This window comes from Haliotis rubra, unplaced genomic scaffold, assembly GCF_003918875.1.
Source record: "Haliotis rubra isolate DU_JTF1 unplaced genomic scaffold, ASM391887v1 Scf1852, whole genome shotgun sequence".
NCBI classification, from domain to species: Eukaryota; Metazoa; Mollusca; class Gastropoda; order Lepetellida; family Haliotidae; genus Haliotis; species Haliotis rubra.
The window spans coordinates 68,824-91,478 of NW_025765839.1; the positions used below are offsets into that span (position 1 = coordinate 68,824).

Here is a 22,655-nt window from a genome sequence, read left to right on the forward strand (position 1 = left end):
AAAATTAGGACTGTACATAATGACATTCTAGTAAAGGATCTTAGTTAATGGAGGTCACATGAGATTTTAAGCTCAAATAGTCCACCTAAATCATGTTTTTGTTTCATTTAGCAATAGTTCATGTTAACACATGTTTATGTTGGAGTTGAATCTGAATGAATCACTGACATACAGTAACAATAATGACATACTGCATTGAAGTGCATTCTGTTGAAGCAAACAACACTGATCATGAAAATCATGTTATACTATTACCTTTATCATTATGTTCGCAAAACTTTGTTGCAGTACTTCACTTAAACATTCCACATTAAGGCTATATATAATTTTATTGATCTGCAAACCACTGGCATACAGACATACACAATGGGGACACTTTATGTGCGCTTTATACAATGGTCTCCTTGATGTTTATCGACATTGTAAACACAAAAGTAAACCAAAATGGTCCACACACGTTTTTGTGTCTGTACTCATTGACATCGAGTACGGGTACAGCAGTGAAATGTCATCAGCCGTCCGTTTCGGCTGTCTCCCATGGTAGCATCTGGAACTGCTCATTTGTGACATCATTCAGAATTTACGTCACAATATGATTTGAATGACGTCATCACAGCTGACGACGTAACAATACAATGGTGTGAGCGATGTTTGTACGTATTAATACGCAGCGAATTTCCAGGAATCGAATACCATTCAATCATGTTTTTCAACCAATCAGATAAAAGAACACAGTGACTTTTGGTTTACAATAGCTGATAGCTTTAAGTCAAAGGGTGAAGGTCATATGATCGTTAAAATCTAAAAGATCATAAGAAAAACATCAGTAAGTTCAACTCGACAAACAACTACACATCTGCTGAAGTAAATTCCATTCCTAAAACAAATTACTGAGGAATGATCATAAAATGATAAGGGAGAGTAGCGTCCAGATAGGCTGCACCTCGTTTGAGCTCTGATGGAAAAGTAACCTATTGTTGATATCAAGTAAAGTACAACAAGTTCTGCTGTGAACATATATGAATATGTCAAGAAGTGTTTCCTCAAATTTGGCAGCATTTGGAGCTATACTTTTCATTAAAATAGCAGATTTATGCAAACATTTTGTGTAATTATCACTGCAGATTTGCTCTACATGGTGTTCACTACCCAAGCCAGTTGATTAACACAACCCTGAGCCTGAGAAATTCCTTTGTTTCTCACTCCACCTCAGAGGGCCATGGACTCAGTGAATTATGCAATCATTGTCATAAGCTTTGTCTTGATCATTGAATTATTTAATGGCAGTTTTACAAGTTTTGTGGACTTCATTGACACTCTCCCCATCGCTCCTCTTTAACAATGAATACTCTACAAAAATACCTTTGTCAACACTAAATGAACTGAGACATTTAGGTATTTGCAAAGTGAAGAGAACCCGAAGAGGATATCGAGAAGGCAAGAACACCAAAAAGCATCATGTTAAAGAACAACAGAAATCTAATGTTCCAACGTTAAAAAACACCAACCTACGATTGTGCATGTTGAATGCCAGGTCAGTCAAGACACATGTCACCACAAACGACAAGGCACAGGACATCCACGATCTTATCCTTCAACATAATCTTGACATTTTGGCACTTACCGAAACATGGCTAAGAGATCACGGCTCCGACCATATTACAATAAGTAAACTGACACCAAATGGTTACAAATTGGCACAAATCACACGGAAAGGAAAAAAGGGGGGAGGAACAGCAGTTGTTTATCGAAACAGCTTCACATGTTCGGATCTTATTGTTACTAACTCAAATACTACCTATGAAACCATCTGATTACAGATGAAGTTGGATGCGGAAGTCTTAAACCTGCTCACAGTTTACAGACCACCAAGAAGAACCAACATCTTCTTTGATGAATTCTCTGAATGTCTGAATTCTCTGACAACCATAAGTGGAAAACTTGTGCTCTGTGGAGATTTTAACTAACACGTTGAAAATTCTCAGAACAAGGATGCTGCCAAGTTCCTAGAGCTTGTAGACACCCACAACCTGCTCCAACACATCACAGACCCAACCACTCAGGCGGCCATACTCTGGACTTAGTCATCACCAGACATGACGAGCTGAACGTGAGTACAGTCTGTACAATCTGATCACTTTGTTGTACTTTACAACATCAACATTTCTTCACCTAAACGTGAATGTAAAACAATTACTTATAGACAATGGTGAGGTGAGGTGAATTTGGGTTTAACATCGTACTTGAGAATATTTCGCTCATATGACGATGTGCATGCGTGTGTATGTGCATGTGCGGCTGCTTGTACTAGCCCAGACTTAAGCTGGTTTTATAGTGCTAGCCCACTGAGATACCATGCCGCAGTGAAGCATGAATACCCCACTCAGACACATTATACTGACTCCAAGCCGACCAGTCCTTGTTGTACCCATTAATGCCGAGCGCCAGGCAGGGACCAACAAGTACCATATTTTAACGTCTTTTGGTATGGCGTGGTTGGGGATCGAACCCGCGACCTTCCGCTCTCCGGGCTGACGCTCTAACCACTACACCACGGAGGCGGTCTATAGACAATGGAAAGATATTGATATCGAGTATTTCAGTTCACACTTTTCTTCAATAAACTCAAAGCTGAGCAATTCATCGTCTTCAGAATCTGTTGATGTTTATAATGAATGTGCACAAGCAGCAGTTGAGATACATGCCCCTGAGAAAACATGCACCATAACTGTCCACAACAACGCTGAGTGGTACAATGATGACATTAGAAAAGCAAAACGTAAACATCTTCAGTTGGAGAAAAGGATGCGGAAGACAGGTCTTGCTGTTGATAAAGAAATTCACAACTCCTATAGACTTCATGTCACAGCCTTAGTGGAATTCTCTAAACGTGAATATTTCAATAGTGTTTTGGAAAATGTATCTGGACAGAAAGCTGTGTTCAAAGTAGCAAACAAACTACTCTACAAGCGAAAGACTAAATCCCTTCCATCACACTCATCTCTAGCAAATCTGTGTGACCAATTTTCAAACTCTTTTCGACTAAGATCCTGAAAATCCAATCATCAAGAAGTGCATCAGCACCATTGTCCCTATAATGACTCACATAGTTAATGCATCGCTCAGTGAAGGGTGTGTTCCTGTGTCACTCAAAGAAGCCATCATTACACCTCTTCTTAAGAAACCAGGCCTTGATCAGGAACCTCTGTCAAACTATCGCCCAGTCTCTAATTTATCTTTTATGTCCAAAGTCCTTGAACGTGTGGTTGCTGCAAGAACACCTCACTATTCACAGCCATCTTGAACCACTGCAATCAGCATACCGTGAATATCACAGAACAGAAACTGCCCTTCTCAAAGTGACATCCTGGAAGCAGTGGGTTTGACCGGAGGAGCCGTTCTTGTCAGTTTAGACCTGTCAGTTGCATTTGACACCATTGATCATCGCATGCTGCTTGACATCTTGCAAACCAGAATAGGGATCCCTGGACAAGCTCTGGGTTGGTTTGATTCATATATGACTGACAGACGACAACGTGTTGTCATTGATGGTCATTCCTCCGAGTCATCAGATTTGCTGTATGGTGTGCCGCAAGGCTCAGTGTTGGGGCCCATTCTGTTCACCATCTACACTTCACCACTGACTTATCAGATTTGCTGTATGGTGTGCCGCAGGGCTCAGTGTTGGGGCCCATTCTGTTCACCATCTACACTTCACCACTGACTCATCAGATTTGCTGTATGGTGTGCCGCAAGGCTCAGTGTTGGGGCCCATTCTGTTCACCATCTACACTTCACCACTGGACTCATCAGATTTGCTGTATGTGGTGCCGCCATAAGGCTCAGTGTTGGGACCCATTCTGTTCACCATCTACACTTCACCACTGACTCATCAGATTTACTGTATGGTGTGTGCATAAGGCTCAGTGTTGGGACCCATTCTGTTCACCATCTACACTTCACCACTGACTCATCAGATTTGCTGTATGGTGTGCCAGCAAGGCTCAGTGTTGGGACCCCATTCTGTTCACCATCTACACTTCACCACTGACTCATCAGATTTGCTGTATGGTGTGCCGCAAGGCTCAGTGTTGGGACCCATTCTGTTCACCATCTACCGTCACCACTGAGCTCATCAGATTTACTGTATGGTGTGCCGCAGGGCTCAGTGTTGGGACCCATTCTGTTCACCATCTACACTTCACCACTGACTCACTCATCAGATTTGCTGTATGGTGTGCCGCAAGGCTCAGTGTTGGGACCCATTCTGTCCACCATCTACACTTCACCACTGACTCATCAGATTTGCTGTATGGTGTGCCGCGGGGCTCAGTGTTGGGGCCATACTGTCCACCATCTACACTTCACCACTGACTCATCAGATTTTACTGTATGGTGTGCGCCAAGGCTGTTACACTATTGGGTGTGCATAGAATAATATCACCATATTATTCTCAGGGGACCGAGAAACTATAACAAACAAACAAAGCTATAAAACAACCTGGAATTTTTGCCAAGAACAAATAAATAATTAACTTACCTCTCTCAGCACTGCTAGCTGTCAGCTCTGTGTATGAAACTAGCATATGGTCGCGGACAGTATCACGGATTAACGAGCTGAGCTCCAGACAACTTCTGACCCCAGGCTGGCCAACTGTACAATGTCGCCCTGCCACAACCAGGGTAATATCTCATAGTAATGGCTTCGCCTGTCCACTGGAGGTAGCATAGGCGGTTCAAAACAGCAGTAACTCAGACTTAACGAGGGACAATGGCACCTTCCCCTGTCCACTGGTGGCATGATGGACTGGACAGAAATCTGCTTATAAGGACCCACTGTGCAGTGGTCAAGAGACAGACTAGCCTCGACCGCCTCCAAGGGTACATCTCCCTCTAGGAGCAGCATCTAGCCAGCCAGCCAGCCCTGTGCTCACGCTCTGCTGATGTTCCTGACTCCCCCTCGAGGCCCTGCTGTCTGCCACCGCCTTCCTGCAGCTCTAGAATAAAACCTGATCACCTTCCTTTGCTGTGCTTGTGTTCTTGTTCTGCCCGCAACTCTGTTACCGCGAAGGGACGAGCAGACACTTGATTTGAATGCCGAGACCAGGATCTGAAGACCAGGAGTTAGTGCAGCATCGGTGAGTAACTAAGGTTGTTTTGTATCTTCCACTCTGAAATGGCAGCTCCGAATTAGGAGAATTTTTACAGGGAATTGCAGGGCAAATCACGGGCAACTTTCAAATTTGTCAGCAGCGTTAGGAGCTCAGGGCATTGCTAGTGCTGTACCAAATTTCCAAGGAGAACCATCCTCCTTCCGTCAATGGGTTAGGGTCAATAGAAAAATGGGCTATTCTGACTAATGCTAATGATAACCAACGCAAACTAATTGCTTTCCAAAGTAGTTCAGGGACCGTTAGCTGATTTCATACAAAGGTATATGAATGATCATGATCAAGCCACTTGGGCAGCATTAAAACAAACAGAATTAGCTCAAAGATTAGCTGAAATTACGGATGCTCAGCATGCTTTCATGTTACTTAGATCTATCAGACAGATGTCAGGAGAAAGTGTGCAAATGTTTGCAGAACGCCTACTCAATTTAGCTGAGGAAGCTTATGCAGGATTAGGCCAGGCTGGGAATGGGGCGGCAGTAGAAAGGCAACTGGTAGGATTTTTACTGGCGGGTTAGCGATGATTACCTCAAAGAAAAGATTATGAGAGAAAATCCAAACAATTTGGCAGCCTGCTAGCACGCCGGCAACACAGGAACAAAATCTTAGGGCCCGTTTGACCTTAGGCTAGGCAAACAGGGTGGGGACAGAACCTCTTTCTCGTGTAGGACAGAACCATCCCCTCAGAGGCGTAGTGACTCTGTATCACCAAATAGGCATTGGGGCAACAATCACAATAGACAGGAAGAAGCAATGGATGTCAGTCATTTCAGGCCACAACCTGGATTGTCATAACTGTAATAAACCAGGTCATAAAGCTTAGGAATGTCGTCGCAGTAGGATTGTAAATGGTGTCTCCCAACAAGCTATGTCTCCCCTCCAGATCCAGACAGATCAATGCGGTTGGCACTGTAATTTACAAGGTCATATCAGAGCAGACTGTCCAACACTCCGTGAGGGACACGCACCGATCCCTAGTCCCAAACCTCAGCGTAGAGTCAGATTCACAAACACTAGTAACGGAGAATTCTTTAAAGCTAGACCCTCTTCCTCAACGAAGCCATTGAGGAAGAAACTGACCCTGAAGCGTTTTCAATCAATCTAGCTGGTAGACCAAATTCTTGTAGCATAAAGATAGGAAAGCAGAAGTTTAGATGTTTAGTGGATTCAAGCGGAAGTATCGATCATACATAGAAGAGTATTTGAGTCATTAAAAGGGGTCAAGTTAGAAAAAAAAAGTAGCCTTAAGGGTAAATGGGAATTCATTGATAGTAGGCGGAAGTGCTAAAATTCAGTTTAAACTCCGAGGTCTGTCCCTTGAACACAAATTTTATGTAAGCCAGCAACATGAATCGTAATGTTATCCTTGGACATGATTGGTTGATAGGAAGCTGGTGTTAGGATATATTTCAGAGCCCTAGGTAGTATGAGAATGGGCAAAACTTACATCCCTTTAGAAGAAGACATCCATATCTCATCACTTGTTAGAGCAGCAGCTAGAGTGACCTTTGGCCCTCAGAGTAGGTATGTAGTAAGGGCAAAGGTCAAGAACAGAGATAATGTAGGAACAAGCCAAGAGTATCAGTTTACCGCACTAGAAAGAGGATATGTAAGTAATGAATCAGGACTTTTTTGGTTAGTAATAGCGTAGTTAAGGTTGACAAGAAACAAGACCTCCCTGTTATGATAGTGAACAATACCAACCGACATATTAGGCTTTAAAAGAGGCTGTCTACTTGGTAAGATAGTAAGCCAAGCATCTGAAAATGTAGTTAGCCCTGGCGGACTTGTTAGATAATGACAAAATTCCGTTGACAACCAAGAAGACATGGACTTAGCTTCAGAGAATCAGGTTGACATTCAGAAACTCATTGACAACAATTTGGACTTATTAGCCACAAATGACATGGACTTAGGGCATACTGATACGGTTCGCATGAAGATAGACACCGGCGACCACCCCAATCAAAAAGAGACCCTACCAACTCCCTGACCAAAGCGTCCCATTGTAGACAAGGCCATCAATGAAATGTTAGACGCTGGCATCATTCAAAGATCTCGATCTCCCTATTCCTTTCCGATAGTAGTTATTCAAAAGAAAGATGGTGGAAATAGATTCTGTGTGAACTTTAGAAGCGTTGAATAAGATTACCCGTCCTGTGAGCATCCCTCTACCGTTAATCGGCGATATTCTAGTTCAATTAGGGCTGAAGCGAGGTACTTCCGACTCTGGATTTAAAGTCAGGATATTGGCAAGTTTTGATGGATGAGAAGGATGAGAGAAGACTGCTTTTGGCGTGCCATAGGGGACTCTTTGAATTCTTTGTAATGCCGTTTGATTTAAATGCGCGCGCCCCTCGATCTTCATTAGAATTGATGAACATTGTACTAGAAGACATGGAAGCATTTGCTACCCTAAGCGCATACTTAGATGACATTCTAATTTTTTCAAAGACCCGGAGTGAACATATTCAACATATTCAAGGCGGTATTTGACAGGATCAGAGCAACATTCCTTGAAACTAAAACTGTCCAAGTGTAGCTTTGCCAAACAGGAGACCAAGTACCTGGGATTACGTGATCAGCGATCAAGGGATCAAGCCGGATGGAGACAAAGGTCAAAGGCGATCCAGAGAGAGATGAGTTCCCCAACTTCAGTGAAGGAGGTCAGAAGTTTCATCATTGGTATGTGCAGCTACTACCGTTTTATTCCCAACTTCTCCAAGATGCCGGAGCCCATGATTCAACTCACAAGGAAGTATGCCAGGTTTGTGTGGTCTGACAAGTGTGAACAAGCGTTTAGGTTTTGAAGCAGAGCCTGACAGCTGTACCATTACTGACATACCCTACGACACCAACCGACCCTATGTACTCTACACTGATGCCAGCGATAACTGTGTTGGCCGTCTCTCTAACTCACCTGGCTGTGATGGAAGCACCCGAGGAGAAGCCAGTCCACTTCCTGTCCCACAAACTGTCCGACACCCAAAGCCGTTATTGACAATTGAGAAGGAAGCGTTGGCCATCCACTAAGCCCTGCAGAAACTGGACCACTACCTCCACAATGCCAACTTCGGTCATCAAGACCCGGACCACAAAACCACTGAAGTACCTGTTGGAGTCACCAATGCAGAACAGGAAGGTGCAGCTCTGGGCCTTGAACATAGCAGGATACAACTGTCAGATAGAATACATAGCTGGGACAACCAACACCGTCGCTGACCTATTATCCAGAGTCCAGTCCCGGACAGAAACAACTTGACACAAGAGCAAGCTGAAGAAGAGACAGAGACAGAGATTGAACTTGGCCGGACCCTAAGAGCGCTTTGGAGGTCAGCGTGATTGATTCAAGCCATGGATCCCTCAAAGAGCTTCTATAGCCAGTTGTGAGCCTCCAGAGTCTAAGGATAACCACAAGCCCGCCACTTCATATGGTACCCTCGACGCAGAAAACTGAACAAGCCAAGGACCAATCAATTCAAGGGATCAAGGAACAGCTGAACCAAGGACAAGGTGACAAGGCCTCTTTGAAGAGATACATGTTGATAGGCAGGACTACTATACTTCATCAGTGAAGTGGGCGAACGCGAGCCTAACCGAGGTTGTATATTCCTGAACATCTGCAGCCAATGGTGGTCAAGCAATATCATGATGAAAATGGACACATGGGCATTGACAAGACATTTAGCGCCATCAAGGTGCGGTACTACTGGCGAACTTATACAAAGGTCTGTACTCCTATGTATCCAGATGTGTCACTTGCCAAGCACGCACCATGAAGAAGCAGAAGCCACCCCTACAGGAAGCGGATGCGCCCGCCATACCCTTTGCCAAGCTCAGCATGGATCTTAGCGGTCCTTACCCCACCACGCTCTCGAAACCGTTACATAATCAGCTTTGTGGACCACTTCAGCCGGATGGCCAGAAGCATTCCCAGTACGGACAAGACTGCGGAAGCGGTGGCCCATCTGCTCATCGAGGAAATCTTTCCAGCTATGGGTCCGATGCTGCAGCTCCTGACAGACAAGCGGCTCGAGAACTGCAACCCGTGTGGTAAAGAAACACTAACAGCCCTAGGCATTCATCATGTGACCACATCCTATTACCATCTTCAATCCAATAGCGAGTCCGAGCGTTTCCGCCAGAACACTTCATGATGTGCTAGCCAAGAAAGTAGATGACAATCTGACAACTTGGGATCTTCACTTAGACAAGCGCTAGCTGCCATCAGATTCAACATCAGCGGAATCCACCAAGTGTTCACCTTTCTTCCTCCTGTACAGCCGAGATGTGGTGTTGCCACTAGACAATTTATTACAGCGAAGGCGAAAGTACCAGGGGAGAAGACAGTGAACACAAGATGGCCCTACAACAACAACACAAGTCGTTTGTTCTGGTCCACAGGAACATGAAGAGAAGCCAAGCGTCGACAAAGCCAAGTATGCAGATAGGAACAGCAAGCCAATCGCATCAAGGTTGGAGACCCAGTATATTATAAGGTTTCATCAGTAAAGGAGCAAGCTACAGAACAGATGGAAACCATTCTACCGTGTCATTGATCAAACATCACCAGTAAGCGTACATCATCGAAACCAGCTTGGCGGGACCACCACCAAGGCACATGCTGAACACCTACGCATAGCTGACATTGATGAATGGCATCCCCTAAGACTAAAGATGGAAATGAACCAAAGGAAAAGCACTTATGTAGTTTCCCCATCCGATTCTAGCTCTGAGACCACCCACAACCACGTGACCGCTTGAAACGAATTGCTTAGCGCTTCTCGTAGGGAGAGATCAGATTCAGAGGATGAAGATAATATCCCATATAGCGAATTAGCTAAAGATTTGAAACAGTAAGCAAGATAATTACAATAGTAACTCTGACACCCCTCTGACCACCCTCCTGGCCAACAATCTGACATGGCCCCACCTAGTGGCCGAACCAATGGACATCGTGAACCACGGTGAACAGTGTTCAGACTAATGAGTCTGAAAGAGACCTGAAGGTCAAGACCCTTCTGAAAGCCGTAGCCAGCATTATTATAGGGCTTACCGTAATAAGACTGGAGACAGGTTAACATGCATAATCATATATGGTCTGTTTGTTTATTTTACATATGGTTGTTATGCTTCATTGCAGAACACAACATGAGTGTTCTCCTACTATTATTGTTGGCATAGCCAGCAGTACTATGATGTATGAGAGCGTGATTTTCCAAAAGCTTAATGATATCACCGACTACGATCAAAGTGGACACTTACTTTGGTAATTGACTTAGAACCATACTATGCCTTCATGAAAAATGTAATGACATTGGAACTGTGACCTTTTGTTCTCACGTGATTTGATTCAGAAACATTTGGGTGTCAAGGCACCAAAAATAATTCACTTGTTTACTAAATTAGGCCTTAGATGCAGTTAGTCTCAACAATACCCTGACAGCATTAGGTAACAATTTTACTTGACTTAATATCAGCGACTGACCAGACCCAAGCGATCAGTGTTACCTTTTGTGGGAAGAGCTTTAAGTTTTTATTTGAATAACGGTTTCAGAAGCCCGATTGTCTGGCATAAAAGCGAAATGTTCAAAACTTAGCAAATAACCAAGAAGGCTTATCTCATGTAGTAGACGAAAGTCTCACTATTCTAAATACCTCCGGGTAGAAATGGCTGGAAACAGGAATAAGATAAATGAAATTCTCGGAAAATTACGGCTCTGTGGACAGACAGAGATAAGCAATGTAGCGCATATGTTAAATATATCGTATCATAAATTTAGAATGGGCCACAGCCGCAGTATCTCAAATTGAATTAGCAATCCAAGAAATAAGGGACACTGTTCATCTTCTAACAGGTTATCTAGAGCATATCCAATTACAACTAAATATGTTATCGTTAGGACACATGTCCCCAAAGTACTATTACCCCAACATCATTATTGACCATTCTGAAGCGGCGTTAAAGTACACATCTACCCCATTGTGATTCAAACTTCCAGGCGAGGCCTAACTTGAAGCCCTTTGGGATTACTATAAACATTTAAAATGGAGCACTATTCTTTCTTACGGTCGACAAAATATTGGTCCTTGTTAATGTACCCCTTTTGGATATTAATGGACATTTCGAAATTTACAGAGTTCACAATCTACCCGTCCCAATCACTATTAACTTGAGAGATCAATAAGCGGGCAACAAATTCAGTTCACAATATGTTATCCCAGTATAGATTAGAAACAACATTGATGCATCAGTAAAGCTAAACGCATTACCCAGTACTTACTGCTAAAAGAATCAGAAAGCAATACTTGCACACCCTATGTCTAAATATTGTTTTATCGAGAAAGTCCGGTATACCCCATCAATTTGAGTCAATTGTGCGTTGTTGCCTTGTTTGCCCAAAATGCGCCAAAAAGTAAAACTATTTTTTGTGATACAGACGTCCGACCTCTCGAGGCCTTGTTGCCACAGGCAACCTATATAGCCAAGGGTCAATGGGCTATTGCCAGTACAGATGTTTCAGTATTTACAGTTGTATTGTGTAAGGAAGATGTAAGACAAACTAGAACCCTCACTGTAAAAGCCCCCATTAGGCCTAATAAGATTAAATGAAACATGTTCTGCCTCCAATAATCATCTAACGTTATTACCCTATTATCACACATTGAAGCGTACCATGCAGTAAATGATAATTTTCAGAATTTAATCAATAGCGCTAATATCTCGAAATACTAATGCTGGAACCTTTGCGTATACATTTTAATAATTTGACTTTTCATGGCTAAAGTGCCTGCGCCGCTTAAGGGACGTTAAATACATTCCTATGAACCACCTGGTGGGTACAACAGTTACGGGATATAGATACCACTATGGTCGATGAGATGGATTACAGGGCCTGTAACACATTGGGAATATTTTTCTGGCAGTAATAGTGATTATCGTGAGCAATACTAGGGGAATAGTAATGTATAGAAATTTCTCGAACCTGGCTTGCCAAACTAGTAGGTGGTAGAACACAACCCGACGCTACATCCGATATGGAGATGGTACCCGGTCAACCGCGGAAGGTGCGAGTAACACTTTCAGACAGCGAGTAGCGTCTCTGCCACTCCTACCGGATGGGAGAAAGCAGAGGACCCCCGGCGTTCGGTCTACATGGCGCCCGGTTATCCCGTCATCTCTATCCTGGACTCGACTCCTCTCTCTCCACGGGGCAATAAGGACATCCATCCAGGGACGAGCGGATGGCAGCCACAGGTTACTACGAGATGAACATGATACTGATGTTAAAAAGGACCCTGCGTGCTAGAAGGGGCCCGACCGAAATAAGCCAAGTGTTGCTTGACTCTCATGCTTTCCAAAACCTTCGGACTTATTCTTGGTGTGTACATATTACTAGCATCCTAATGTGTGTATGAAGATGTATCTAGCGTTATAAAACTCTAAGGTGCTTTGCAGCCCTGGTGAAAGTAGGCCTGGCGGCCTGCGGTAGCCCTATAACGCCCTAAAGTCTAATGGACCTATCTTTTGAAATGTAAATTCCTCCACTGTGTGTTACTTTGCTTGTTATCGGTAACAGTGCCCTCACGAGCTGTGGTAGGCCAATCACAACTGAGCCAAGTGATCGGCGGTTCTGCGTCTTGGAATCCCTCGGACTCAGTTTGTGTGTAAATATTCAGCATGTGTGTAACTGTGTCATCATTATAGCGCTGGGACCCTTCCCCTGTCAGCGGATCCTGGAAGGGAGGCAATCTGTCGACCTGCTCCTTGTATAACAAAACAACAATACCAGTGTATGTGTGTGTTGTTATGTTGATTGTAACGTCCATGAGCATTGCGCCTACAATTGTTGCCTCCACGACGAAGCCCGATAACCCAGGTCACAGCTCTGACTATACATGATACTATGTTGGTAATGGGAACTATATATCGTATATTTTGGGTGAACAGAATTGGACTATTAAACCAGGAACTGAAATCACAACGCATGGGACATCCTCTCTAGGCAGACATTTCATCGCCTAAATAATTGGTTCCCCAATGATTTTAAAAGTGTGGGGCGAGGCTGAGTGTTACACTATTAGGTTGTGCATAGAATAATATCACCATATTATTCTCAGGAGGGACCGAGAAACTATAACAAACAAACAAAGCTATAAAACAACCTGGAATTTTCGGCCAAGAACAAATAAATAATTAACTTACCTCTCTCAGCACTGCTAGCTGGCCAGCTCTGTGTATGAAACTAGCATATGGTCCGCCCGGACAGTATCCGGATTAACGAGCTGAGCTCCAGACAACTGTGACCCCAGGCTGGCCAACTGTACAATGCCGCCCTGCACCACAACCAGGGTAATATCTCATAGTATGTGACTGCACGCCTGTCCACTGGAGGTAGCATAGGCGGAGGCTCAGTGTTGGGACCCATTCTGTTCACCATCTACACTTCACCACTGACTCATCAGATTTGCTGTATGGTGTGCCACAAGGCTCAGTGTTGGGGCCCATTCTGTTCACAATCTACACTTCACCACTGACTCATCAGATTTGCTGTATGGTGTGCCGCTGGGCTAAGTGTTGGGGCCCATTCTGATCACCATCTACACTTCACCAATCGGTGACATCGCGCGATCACGTGGACTCTCGCTCCATCTATACGCAGAGCGACACTCAGCTATACATGGCATTCAAACCGTCGGTGAAAGCATCCATTTCTGTCACCTTCACAGTGCTGGAAACATGCATTGACGAGATAAAAGAATGGATGACATCCCATTATCTAAAGCTGAATGGAGACAAAACCGAAGTTTCTTATCATAATGCCCAAACATTATGTGTCAACGACATTGTATTGCCAGATTTCCACATCGGCAACCATAAGATCAGCCAAATCAAACAAGTCGCGAAATCTCGGTGTCATTTTCGATGCAAACATGCCACTTGAGTCTCACATAAACTCTGTCTGCAGGAAATCTTATTTTCATATCCGCAACATTGCCTTGGTAATGCGAAAGTACATGAACAAAGAACCGCCATCTCCTTGGTCCATGCCTGTGTGTTGTCATGCATTGACTACTGTAACTCACTCCTGCAAGGTTTGCCATCATGTCTGATCAGGAAGTTACAAGTTGTACAAAACTCAGCAGCCCGAGTCGCAACAAGAACAGCGAGACATGATCACATCACACCAATTCTCCAAAATCTACACTGGTTGCCAGTGCCACAGCGGATCAAATACAAAGTTGTCTTGCTTGTCTTCAAGTGTCTCCACAATCAAGCCCCTCAGTATCTCTCCAGCATGATAACCAGATATCAACCTGTCAGATCCCTTCGATCCTCCCACCAGTTTCTCCTTCAGCCACCTGCACTAAAAACCAGTCGCATCACCAGCCGTTGTTTTCAAATTGCCGAACCAAACTTGTGGAATCAACTCCCACAACACCTGAGATCTAACCACGACCTGGACTCATTCAAATCACAGCTAAAGACTCATTACTTCCGTGAAGCATACAACAAGTGTGTATGACTGACGTATGACCCAACCAATGCTCACACTTGATTTAACAATGGTTAGACCATACATCCATGTCTGTTAACACAACTCACAGAAACCCGTGAAGATCCGGGTTAGAATTGTTCTTCAGTAACCCATGCTTGTCGTAAGAGGCGAATAACGGGATTGGGTGGCTGACTTGATTGAAAAAGCGTATCCTAATTGCGTAGAAAGATGTTCATGCTGTTGATCACTGGATTGTCTGGTTCAGACTCGATTATTTACAGACTGCCGCCATATAGCTGGAGTATTGCTGAGTGTGGCATAAAACTAAACTCACTCACTCACAACTCACACAAATGGTCACAGGTCTGTTACTTACTCGGGTCAAGGGGCACTGCATACACAGGGTCACTTGCCGGTCCGGCCCCGGCATCCGCTACAGGTTTCAGTCTCACACTGTAGTTGATTCCTTCCTTCAGATTCTCGATGACCAACCTCCTACGATCACTGGGGACTGTACTGGTCGCTGTCACAAGACAATTACGTTACATCACAAATCACAATGCATAGAGCTTTACAACATATTAATTACCGTATGACATCATCTTGTCCTGTATCGGCCAAGTATGGATATTGCGTTAGCTGGGGGATCAAATTTTAAATCTAACACAAGTCATTTCTATTTAACAATATTTTGCTTGAAAACATTTCAATCCATATCATTCCATCAATACCAGGATATGACGTTTATAATCCCGACTTGTGAAGCCAACAAGGAACTGACTCAGGGCAAAGAAAAAACATTCCATATCTGTGATGTGGGGCAACATCTATAGCTGAAGTCACTGTTGACCGTAGTGTGATGCTGTACTATTATACTCAAGCATGTCTATTGTACTCATGATTTCTATTGTATTCATGCATATTGTATTCATGTGTAACTATTGTATTCAGGTATTACTATTGTAATCATGTATAATATTGTATTCATCTATTACTATTGAGTGAGTGAGTGTTTAGTTTTACACCCCTTTTAGCAATATTCCAGCAATATCATGGCAGGGAACACCAGGAAAGGACTTCACACATTGTAACCATGTGTGGAATCGAACCGACAAGCGAACGCTTTAACCACAAGGCTACCCCACTGTCCTATTACTATTGTATTCATGAACTACAAGTGTAATAATGTATAACTGTTGTATAAAAGTATAATAATCATATTCATAAATAACTACTGCATTCATGTTTTACTATTGTATTCATAAATAATATAATGGGCAAGACTTAACTCGATATAGTCACGAAGAGAGCAAAAAACAAAAAACTAACAGACTGCCACTTACTTTTTAGTTTTTCTTAAGTTTATCTTCAGACCAATATGACCAAACATTAAAACATTTCTTGTCCCAATGCTTGTATTTTATGAGTTCACATTCACTCTTTTTGCAGGTACAATACCGCCCTGAATCATTTGTATTCAAATTTCCGACATGAAAGATGGGAGATTGTAGGAGAGATAGATATCAGCATGGCGACACTGTGCAGAGCCTGCTGTGTGCAGCCCACCAGGAAGTATTAGTGAATCAGCATAAACTGGTTCTCAGACTGCTGCTTTTGATATTTGTTTAGATCAGAATATGATGAAACGTGTGTATTGTGATACAGAGGTGAGTGAGTGAGTGAGTTTAGATTTACGCTGCACTATTCCAGCTATATGGCGGCGGTCTGTAAATAATCAAGTCTGGACCAGACAATCCAGTTGACACAGCATGACATGTATCAACCAAGCCAGCAAGCCTGACCACCCGATCCCGTTAGTTGCCTCTTACAACAAGCATGGGTTACTGAAGGTTCATTCTAACCCGGACCTTCACGGGTACGATACAGATCGAGGTGGTCAACTGATGTACCTATAAGCCGAATTTTGAGGACCAAAAAAGCAGTCTGTAGAAGGGGTGCGTCTTATCCATGGGTTACGCTTTTCGTCAAAATTTTTTCCAGGGTAAGAAAACAACATCGTATCACTTAGCGTGAACAAACAACAGAAGGCGACTTTGTCAGTAGAGACGTCAAATTTGCAATTAACATCACTAGACAAGATTATTTACCTTTTAAGTTCTAAATTGTTTTTGCTGGGCATTGTATTATTTGCAGGGATTAAGATTACCGTGTGTACCGGAAATAGCAATCAGCTGTGCACATGTTTCCCGGCGATCAAGTTCAAACATGCACAATAATATAACGGGACGAATTCTGACGCAGTCATCAGTAAAATATAATACAGAATACTATTATTTAACCCAAAGAAATATATCCTAGCATTGTGTCATTTTAATTACAGTTTTTGCTCTATAATAAATTAAGATTAAGATTACCGTGTGTATTTAAGCCGGAAATAGCAATCAGCAGCGAACAAGTTCAAACATGCACAAAAATATAACGGGACGAATTCTGACGCAGTCGTCAGTAAATTATAATACAGAGTACTATTATTTAACCCAAAGAAATATAACCTAGCATTGTGTAATTTTAATTACAGTTTTTATGTAAAATATATATAATCAACACTAAGGTTATACGGACCCTCATGAACGTGGTAAGCAGAATTTGTACGCACATGGAATGGGGTAAAATACGGAAGCCATTTAAATTCACACATTTTACCGATGTTACTGTAAACTAGCAGTCAATGGAAAAGGAGGCGGTAATCAGTTCGTGATTGTTGAATGGGGTAAAATAAGCAAGCCAGTTTGTTGCTACAATACATATGATATTTAGAGAAACAAAATATATTATGCATTTTCTGTCAACTACACTTCGCTTCGATCCGTGAGTAGGCGCTAATATATACGATTGTGAATTCTTTGAATAATGTGGGCCAAAGTTAAAATTATTGGTAACTGCCAGTTGTCTGTGGTCTGTGTTTGCCGACAGACCGCGACTTATGCATGAAACATATCATTTTGACACTGATTTTAAGGGTCAAGTTTGGGGGTCGTCGTCTTATCCATGGGGTCGTCTTATAGACAGTCATATATGGTACTATATTGATAGTCAGCGTATCGTGATACAACACTGTGCTGCTGTATCGGCACACATGTACTAAGTATGGATGATAGACTCACTGCAGCGGTGTAGTTGTTGATGCAGTGCTTTCGATGACGTAGTGGGTGATGAGGGTCTGTTCAGGACACACATCGGGTAGCCACATCCACGGTCAGGCCGAGGGCAGGCCTCGGTGTTGACTGGATCGGAACACTCGGCTTGTTCTCTGGGACTAAACGGTACAGATATCAAGAAAGGAACTATCACTGTGTCTACATCATCAACAGGGCTGACTAACGATGCTATAAGCAGTCACAGGGTTCAGTGAGTGCTGCACTGGAACATTTACACCCATCTAACTGTGATGTTTGTTTGTTGGTAACACTACACAATACTCCAGGTAACACTACACAATACTCAGGTAACACTACACAATACCCAGGTAACACTACACAATACTCCAGGTAGCACTACACAATACTCCAGGTAACACTACACAATACTCAGGTAACACTACACAATACTCCAGGTAACAATACTCCAGGTAACACTACACAATACTCCAGGTAACAATACTCCAGGTAGCACTACACAATACTCCAGGTAACACTACACAATACTCAGGTAACACTACACAATGCTCCAGGTAACACTACACAATACCCAGGTAACACTACACAATACTCCAGGTACCACTACACAATGCTCCAGGTAACACTACACAATACTCCAGGTAACACTACACAATACTCCAGGTACACAATGCTCCAGGTAACACTACACAATACTCCAGGTAACACTACACAATACTCAGGTAACACTACACAATACTCCAGGTAACACTACACAATACTCCAGGTAACACTACACAATACTCCAGGTAACACTACACAATACTCCAGGTAACACTACACAATACTCCAGGTAACACTACACAATACTCCAGGTAACACTACACAATACTCCAGGTAGCACTACACAATACTCCAGGTAACACTACACAATACTCCAGGTAACACTACACAATACTCCAGGTAGCACTACACAATACTCCAGGTAACACTACACAATACTCCAGGTAACACTACACAATACTCCAAGTAACAATACTCCAGGTAACACTACACAATACTCCAGGTAACACTACACAATACTCCAGGTAACACTACACAATACTCCAGGTAACACTACACAATACTCCAGGTACCACTACACAATACTCCAGGTAACACTACACAATACTCCAGCTGTATGACAGTGGTCTGTAAATAGTCTGAACCAGACGACCTAGTGATTGACATCATGAGCATCAATCTATACAATCAGGATACTATGACATGTGTCAACAAAATCATCGAGCCTGACCACTGATTCCATCAGTAGCCTCTTATGACAAGCATGGGTTGCTGAAGATCAGCTCTGGTCAAAACCTTGCGTATAGTCGATAGTCAAAACCTTGAGTATAGTCCATGGTCAATAGTTTGAGTATAGTTGAAGGTCAACAGTGTGAGTATAGTCCATGGTCAATAGGTTGAGTACAGTTGAAGGTCAATAGTTTCCAGTATAGTTGAAGGTCAACAGTGTGAGTATAGTCCATGGTCAATAGGGTTGAGTATAGTTGAAGGTCAATAGTTTCAGTATAGTTGAAGGTCAACAATTGTGTGAGTATAGTCCATGGTCAATAGGTTGGGGTATAGCTGAAGGTCAACAGTGTGAGTATAGTCTATGGTCAATAGGTTGGGTATAGTTGAAGGTCAATAGTGTGAGTATAGTCCATGGTCAATAGGTTGTATAGTTGAAGGTATAGTTGAATGGTCAACAGGTTTGGGAGTTGTAGTCCATGGTCAATAGGTTGGGTATAGTTGAAGGTCAACAGTGTGAGTATAGTCCATGGTCAATAGGTTGGGTATAGTTGAAGGTCAACAGTGTGAGTATAGTCCATGGTCAATAGGTTGGGTATAGTCCATGGTCAATAGGTTGGGTATAGTCCATGGTCAATAGGTTGGGTATAGTCCATGGTCAATAGGTTGGGTATAGTCCATGGTCAATAGGTTGGGTATAGTCCATGGTCAATAGGTTGGGTATAGTCCATGGTCAATAGGTTGGGTATAGTCCATGGTCAATGGGTTGGGTATAGTCGATGATATAATATGTTTGTACAGTGAAGGGCCAATAACATCGGTTTCGTATATTTCATATACTTTTGTATATTTGATTGTCTATAACACATCATTGGTTAAGTCTCAGAAAACGTTCCAGCAATCCTGGCACACATACTTTTGCCGACATTATAGGAACAGGAACTCCACATCAGCTTGCTGCTCAATCCCTCATCTGTTGTCATGGAAACAGCAAAGATGATACCAGCTTGGTTTGTAAAGGGCACAACAACTGATCTCTGGTTGCCATCGATAATCAACCAGTCCAGGTCGTCCTGGCAACACAAACACACATCCAAAGTCCATGGCAAATACACACACAGTATACATATTGTGGCAGACCTAGGCATACAGGAACAAAGGCGTAAAGGGATACTGAATGGTTTATGTGATAACTTCCCTAAAATATTCATACTGACATCTTCTGTTCAGTATAGTAGGCATACATATAGTGGGAGATCAATCATAGAGGCATACACAGCAAGGGGCATAGAGGCATACATATAGTGGAGACAATCATCGACATCAAGGGCATAGAGGCATACATATAGTGGAGACACTCTTCTACATCAAGGGGCATAGAGGCATACATATGGTGGAGACACTCTTCTACATCAAAGGGGCATTGAGGCATACATATAGTGGAGACAATCATCTACATCAAGGGGCATAGAGGCATACATATGGTGGAGACATAGAGGCTCTTCTACATCATCAAGGGGCATAGAGGCATACATATAGTGGAGACAATCTTCTACATCAAGGGGCATAGAGGCATACATATAGTGGAGTGGACAATCTTCTACATCAAGAGGGCATAGAGGCATACATATAGTGGAGACACTCTTCTACATCAAGGGGCATATAGGCATACATATAGTGGAGACACTCTTTTACATCAAAGGGGCATAGAGGCTTCCATTTAGTGGAGACAATCTTCTACATCAAAGGGGCATAGAGGCATACATATAGTGGAGACAATCATCTACACATCAAGGAGCATAGAGGCATACATTTAGTGGAGACACTCTTCTACATCAAAGGAGCATAGAGGCATACATATAGTGGATACAATCATCTACATCAAGGGGCATAGAGGCATACATATCGTGGAGACAATCTTCTACATCAAGGGGCATAGAGGCATACATATAGTGCAGACAATCATCTACATCAAAGGGGCATAGAGGCATACATATAGTGGAGACAATCATCTACATCAAAGGGGCATAGAGGCATACATATAGTGGAGACAATCATCTACATCAAGGGGGCATTGAGGCATACATATAGTGGAGACAATCATCTACATCAAGGGGCATAGAGGCATACATATGGTGGAGACACTCTTCTACATCAAGGGGCATAGAGGCATACATATAGTGGAGACAATCATCTACATCAAGGGGCATTGAGGGCATACATATGGTGGAGACACTCTTCTACATCAAGGGGCATAGAGGCATACATATAGTGGAGACAATCTTCTACATCAAGGGGGCATAGAGGCATACATATAGTGCAGACAATCATCTACATCATCAAGGGGCATAGAGGCATACATATAGTGGAGACAATCTTCTACATCAAAGGGCATAGAGGCATACATATAGTGGAGACACTCTTCTACATCAAGGGGCATAGAGGCATACATATAGTGGAGACAATCTTCTACATCAAGGGGCATAGAGGCATAAATATAGTGGAGACAATCTTCTACATCAAAGGGGCATAGAGGCATACATATAGAGGGTGGAGACACTCTTCTACATCAATCAAGGGCATAGAGGCATACATATGGTGGAGACACTCTTCTACATCAAGGGGCATATAGGCATACATATAGTGGAGACAATCTCTTCATACATATAGTGGAGACATCTACAAAGGGGCATAGAGGCATACATATAGTAGTGGAGACATACTCTTCTACATCAAGGGGCATAGAGGCAGGCAAGTGGAGACAATCTTCTACATATAGAGGCATACATATGGTCTTCTACATCAAGGGGCATAGAGGCATACATATAGTGGAGACAATCTTCTACTACATCAAGGGGCATAGTGTCATACATATAGTGGAGACACTCTTCTACATCAAGGGGCATAGAGGCATACATATAGTGCAGACAATCATCTACATCTACATCAAGGGCATAGAGGCATACATATAGTGGAGACAATCTTCTACATCAAGGGGCATAGAGGCATACATATAGTGGAGACAATCATCTACATCAAGGGGCATAGAGGCATACATATAGTGGAGACAATCATCGACAGCAAGGGGCATAGAGGCATACATATAGTGGAGACAATCTTCTACATCAAGGGGCATAGAGGCATACATATAGTGGAGACAATCATCTACATCAAGGGGCATAGAGGCATACATATAGTGGAGACACTCTTCTACATCAAGGGGCATAGAGGCATACATATAGTGCAGACAATCATCTACATCAAAGGGGCATAGAGGCATACATATAGTGGAGACAATCTTCTACATCAAGGGGCATAGAGGCATACATATAGTGGAGACACTCTTCTACATCAAAGGGGCATAGAGGCATACATATAGTGGAGACAATCATCTACATCAAAGGGGCATAGAGGCATACATATAGTGGAGACAATCTTCTACATCAAGGGGCATAGAGGCATACATATAGTGGAGACACTCTTCTACATCAAGGGGCATATATATTATCTGAAGAGATGCCACATATGCATTATTTAAGAAGCTACAACTGCAACTGTCAAAATTCTGTGTAAAATTA

The 22,655-nt window shown here is 42.9% G+C and overlaps 1 protein-coding gene across 1 annotated transcript in view; it reads right to left on the reverse strand.

The window, feature by feature from the left end:
• LOC124273886 overlaps nucleotides 1-17,885 on the reverse strand; it is a 32,180-nt gene extending 14,295 nt beyond the window's left edge. Inside the window, exons 1-2 of the mRNA XM_046709232.1 lie at nucleotides 17,797-17,885; nucleotides 15,048-15,194 (exon numbers count right to left, since the gene is read on the reverse strand). Coding sequence (XP_046565188.1) covers nucleotides 15,048-15,194; nucleotides 17,797-17,869 — 220 coding nt within the window. The 5' untranslated portion in view covers nucleotides 17,870-17,885. The remainder of the gene's footprint in view (nucleotides 1-15,047; nucleotides 15,195-17,796) is intronic.
• Nucleotides 17,886-22,655: the final 4,770 nt, after the last annotated feature.